The sequence below is a fragment of the Chanos chanos genome, chromosome 12 (genome assembly GCF_902362185.1).
Source record: "Chanos chanos chromosome 12, fChaCha1.1, whole genome shotgun sequence".
NCBI classification, from domain to species: domain Eukaryota; kingdom Metazoa; phylum Chordata; class Actinopteri; order Gonorynchiformes; family Chanidae; genus Chanos; species Chanos chanos.
The window spans coordinates 18,268,451-18,274,450 of NC_044506.1; the positions used below are offsets into that span (position 1 = coordinate 18,268,451).

At 44.0% G+C, this 6,000-nt stretch overlaps 1 protein-coding gene across 1 annotated transcript in view; it reads right to left on the minus strand.

Annotated features, from left to right (window-relative positions):
• Window positions 1-6,000, minus strand: part of csmd3b (CUB and Sushi multiple domains 3b) — a 346,791-nt gene that overhangs the window by 145,158 nt on the left and 195,633 nt on the right. The window contains 1 exon segment of the mRNA XM_030788642.1: window positions 3,042-3,163. Coding sequence (XP_030644502.1) covers window positions 3,042-3,163 — 122 coding nt within the window.

A 6,000-nucleotide genomic window follows, 5' to 3' on the forward strand; every position in this document is an offset into this window, starting at 1 on the left:
CACTGTAAGAGGTGTGCTTTCTGCCAGAAAAATAATGCTTGTCACTCATTATAATTAGAAAAAGCTAGAGGAAAAAGACTGCATTTGGCCTTGCAGAAAATACTTTTAATTCTGTTTTACTTTTAAACATAAATGAAGTTAAACAAAAAGCTCAAAAACTCATTTTTGACCATGAAATGTCACAAACGAAGGTTGTGAATATAAGATTCCTTACGGACAAAGTCTACAATCGTACCAAAACCACAAAAAGAATAAGAAAATTGTACGTGTCTAAAAACTACTTGATTTATTGAAAATAACGTGTCACAGCTAAGGCTACCGGAAAACACAAAACAAAAACAAACAAACAAACAAACAAAAAACAGTCGCTCTGAGAAGTGCTGGCAGCCTCCCAGAGCTACCACAATGGTCAAATGCCAACTGAAAAAAAAAAACAGAAAACAAGCAACGACAACAACAACAACAAAAAAAATGACAAACAGAATTGGGGGGGGGGGGGGGGGGGGAGTGGACAAAAAAAACAAAAAAACGAAACGATACAACTCTTTAGCCCCAAAAGGCTTTTATAGTTTCTCTCCATCCATCAAAAGATGGGAAAATATCCAGTCCATTTCATGACGGATTTTTGAACATTTAAACTGATGCTCCAGAAGACGCTACGGTGTTAAAGGAGTGACTACACGCTCCGGCCACAGAGATAAAAAAAATTTCCAAAACGAACGTAATTCTGATAATGTAAGCATGACCGACTGGACCTGATAGGCGGAGAAGTTTAATTGGCACGGAGGATGGCTAACAGCACCATTGTGTTACTAGGGTGGAGTTTGGACGGAGATCGGTACCCGTAGCGATGGCCCTGGAAAACAGTCACTGTGAGACAGACATAAAACTTCTTTATGGGCATGTGCACAGACAGGAGTGGAGAAGGTCATTGAATAAGACTTTAAATGGAGAGAAAAGCTTTATTCTCATCATTTATCATCTACATGACTCTTTTAACTGAGTAAAAGCAGCAAATCCAAAGTCCTTGGCTTCAAGTTAGATGGAGTTTAGTTCATTTGTGTTTTTTTTTTGTTTGTTTTTTTTTTTTTTATACATGGGAGGTCAGTTATTTAGAGGTAAATTATAGCTTGGGAGACTCAAGTTGAGTCAAATTAATTGTGAGTTTCAGTGCAGGGGGGAGACAGAGATGGCCTTTGCTGATGTCTGGGCTGTTATTACAAATGTGAATGCAAGGGATATCAATCCACACGCTGTGAGTCACTCTCTCTCTTGGCTTGTTCATCACTGTGGGGCTCTGTTATAAACCACTTCCCTCTGCACTCTCTCCCTCTCTGTCCCTCTCTCTCTCTCTCTCTCTCTCTCTCTCTCTCTCTCTCTCTCTAACCCTCCACCTCTCTATTTCTTTTTCTTTCCAGGCACAATGCTGCTTTAAGAGTGTAAATTAGCAGTCCAGTGAGAGTCTGACCCATTGGCTATCTCACACTCAAAGGTACAAACATACACACACGCACACTGACACACACACACACTCACACGCACGCACGCACACACACACACACACACACACACACACACACACACACACGCACCCATACTCTCCACCGACATGTGCTCACCGCATTAAACTCAAGAGTAGCCGTAAAAGTCTCAACAGCTCCAATAAAACCCAGGCACTGTCCCACCTGCATAAGACCAGTAACTAACAAAGCCCATCAGCTTTGGGCTGCCTATAAACATGTATGGGGCAAAGGTGGGCAAAGAATTAAAATGGGTATGTGTGTGTGCTTGCGTGTGTGTGTGTGTGTGTGTGTGTGTGTGAGTGAGTGAGTGGGTGGTGGTGGTGGACGGGTACAAGGCCAGATAGCAAACCATCACACAGAAGGCCAAGCGAGCTCAGGGTCAGCCAGAGGGGGTGTGTGTTTGTGTGTGTGGGGGTGGGGGGGGAGGGGGGTTGGGGGCTGACGTATGTCTGCTCTGCTCCAGCAACACCTATCAGGGCTTGAGTGCCAACCCTGAGAGAGGAGTGAAGCTCCCGCATCAGAGGAATACAAATGAAGCACAAGGAGAGAAGAGGGTCCTCCCTCCCCTGTCTGTCCCAGCGGCTGACCGAAACAGCAACCTCCACAAGGGGGCGCTAATGGTAAGTCTACGGTTCTGAGTCGCTGGAGACACAAGTCAGGTCTGTGAAAAATTCAAATTTAAACAGCTTTGGGGGCTTGTGAAGACACGCTGGAATTGATTTTTTTTTTTTTTCTACTGTGCCAGTGGTCAGAACTGCTTAACTTGGTTTGGCTTGAGGAATTTTGATTGTCATCTTTATCAAAAAACGCAGGCCGCATTTTTTTCTAACTGTCAAAGATTATCGAGTATGACTGCTTCCCTTCTGTTCCTGACAGACGTAAATTAGAATAACCCGAAACGGAGGAGATTCAAGACGAAATGGTCTCTCTGAAAGGGCTGAATCTAATTCTTTTGAGATAGTCAGAGCTCACAAACAATGAACCTCTATCTTTCTGCTGGAGCTGTTATCAGCCAAACGATCACATTTAATGCAATGACCTATCCCTGCACTTTTTTCACTGCACAACAGCACTTATCGACATCTGTTCAAATAACCTGGATAATTGGATATGCTAGGGGTGACTATGACTAATCGTTGAAATAACTGACCTTAGAGCACTTGCCAATGTAAATCATTAACCTTAAGTGACATTACGAAGTCACAAGGCAGAAGCTTATTTTGACCACGGAGAGCTGTAGCCACAATTAAAACATTCATTACATATGCTCCCGATTCAAGAGTTTCAGAGCAATGTCTAAAGCTTTCCACAGCATCCATATATAACTACTACATCAACTGTGCTTTCAAATTACCTCCGAACTTCACACGAGATGTCACAACAGTGGCTATGCGTGCATAAACATGTTTCTAAAGGTAGCTGTGGGTGTTGTCGTTCATGCTATGTTCCTGGCTGGTTTTGTGGAGGTTAAGAATGTTTTGATATGGGTTTATATGCTATCAAAGCAAGGACGTTTACCTTGTTTGGGTCGCTGGCTGTGATGATCCACACACACTGGGAGTTGCTCTCATACTGGATGGGAAAGTTAGGCGAGGTGAACGTACCAGCTGGACCCTGAAGGTTTGACCCACATGTTTTCACTGCCGAGAGAAAGACAGAGACACACGGGGAAAGAACGAGAGAGAGAGAGAGAGAGAGAGAGAGAACAAAAAAGGGATTATCAATACGAAGCCTGACATTTAATAACTGAAAACACACAAAAGATGTGGTTAATTGGCGACAGCTGTGCCCAAATGTCACAGGAGGTTTCGTATCATCGATCAGGAAAAAGACCGAGCCAATGCTCTCGTTGAGACGCGCTCGCTCAGAGCAATGGTTTTCAGTCACCGATTTCTCTGATAACTTTTCGGTAGGACGCACAAAAGACAAACCCTCAAAGGTAACCTACTAAGCCTCAACCGCTCATCCACAACCAACATCATTTGTCAACGATTAACGGTCCAATCAAACCCCCAGACATCCGGCGCTACGGCAACCGAAGGAGTTAATTTGAAGCGAGACTTAGCCAAACACACCCTGGGCACAATTTGTCATCTTAATAGAGAAATGCCAGGTATAATTTTCTGATATGGACATGATCCAACGTATTTCCCAATACTGCTGACAGTCATATTCAAAAATTAGCCATGATGCTAATGGGGGAGGGAGGGGGGGGGGGGGGTGATGGTCATCAGAAAGTAGGAGCCTCTTCTTTTTTTTAAAAAATTTTCCTTCTTTTTTTTTTGCTCATTCAGTCATGTTTGACATTGTAGAGATAGTGTTTTTGATTAGACAGAAGGATGCATTGACTCCGAATTTGCAACCACTTGTTTTTATCGGCCTCTGACATCTTGATTGCTTTTTTGAAAACAGATAACTCATTATCTTTGATGGGCACGAAGGGTGGGGAATGGGGGTGGGGGGTGGGGGGTGGGGTGGGGGGGGCATGGTGTTAGGCCCCCTTCAGTCACCCGCACTCTTTCCCCCTCACGAAAGTTATCGCTTCATCAAGGAGAACTTAATCAGAAAAAGTACACTTCACCGCATCCTCCGCCAGCCTGCATCTGATGCGGAGCTTAGCTCCTGCTAAAGACCTCCTCCTGCTTCACATGAGGACTTATCAGAGCACTCCAGAGAGAAGAGGGACAGGGGCAAGAGCCAATGAGAATGCAGAAAACAACTCTGTTCTTAAGTGCCCTCTGCATTCTTCCCTCATAATCAGACGCTGTCAAGACGAGGCCCCTTGAACGAGATTCATTAATATTGCAGATCTGAGGGAAAACGTGATGAGTGTCATTAAGTGATTTATCATATTTTGATCTATTGTGTGGATTATGATGTCTGGAGCAAACAACATTTTGTTGATTTTGCCCCATAATATTTTACCCACTGTTAGAGAGCCGAATCCAATCGGTACCTCGCGTTAATGTGTAAGTGAACGTTAAAATGGCATCTGTATTTACAGACCAATAATGAGAGCATCCCAAGGCAGAAAACTGTTACATATTATCACTATAGGATTATCAATAGGCAATTATGATCTAATAGCGGTCATAACTAAAGAGGTTTAGGAATGTTATTATTACCTGTCCTAGCACCCAGGCTCCAGTACGCTTCATAAAGTGTTAACGGTCATTAAAAAGAAAACAGTATCTGTTTTTTTGTTCGGACTTTGGATGTCCCCGGAAGACTATTTCATTAACGGAAGATACTTGCTCATTTAAGCAAAACCACGTTGCTTAAAAGGATAATGTACTCACCGTTAAGTAACAATGGATTTTTATGACACAAAAGCTTTGCCTGGGAAAAAACGTGTCTATTGAAATTTATGATTAACTGCTGGTACCCTTGGGCCATTCTGAAAATATAGATCTAGGCAATTTTATGCATGATTTCAAGTGGCGTCTTCTTAATTAGTTTGTGCAGCCTGTCACCGTAGGAACAAATAGACACGCCGGTGACACGGAGGCAGTGATTTAGTGCAGAGCTAAAAGGTCAGGAGACCATGGAGAGAAAATGCTGGAAAACTTTAAGAGGGTGGGGAGTTGTGCATGTGTGTATGTGTGTGTGTGTGTGTGTGTGTGTGTGTGTCTGTGTGAGAATGTGACAGAAGGGTGGCAGATCTGAGGGATGGTATGGAGGGGAGGTGTTTTTTTTGGGTGGGTGGGTGGGGGTGGGGGGCAAACATGAATACACCCACACAGTGTGAAAGTGGTCTAGCTCCTGGGGTGTGTAATATTTGGTGGGCGGGGGTGAGGAGAGGAGGCGTGGAGTGAGACTGCGGGAGGTCATGACGTAGCCAGGCCTGCCACTGTAGACATCCTGCGGAGCAGTCATGAAGGCATTTACACACTCGATCACACACCAGAGGTTAGGCCACGGAAAATCGCCTCATCCTATTTTTCCCCCCTCTCTCTCTCTCTCTCTCTCTCTCTCTCTCCCTCTCCCTCCCTATCGCTCTCTCTCCCTCTTTCTGTTTTTCCCCTCCTGCTTTTCTCAATCTTTTCTCATTTGCTTACAGAGAAAGTCTCTCTTTCTGGTTGATATGCTATCATGCCCCCCCCCTCTCTTTTTTTAGTCTCCTCCTTCTATTCTCACTGCTGAGATGCTCCCTCTACACCATGTCATGCACTAAACTCAGCAGAGGCAACAGCACCCCCTCTGCTCTTTCCTTTCCATTCCTTTCCTTTCCTTTCCTTTCCTTTCCTTTCCATTCCTTTCCTTTCCTTTCCATTCTTTTCCTTTCCTTTCCTTTCCTTTTCTTTCCATTCTTTTCCTTTCCTTTCCATTCCTTTCCTTTCCTTTCCTTTCCTTTCCATTCCTTTCCTTTCCTTTCCATTCCTTTCCTTTCCTTTCCTTCCCTTTCCTTTCATTCTCTAGTTCCTTCCCTCTCACCCTCTTTTCATCTTCATTCTCTCTCTCTCTCTGTGCTTAAAAA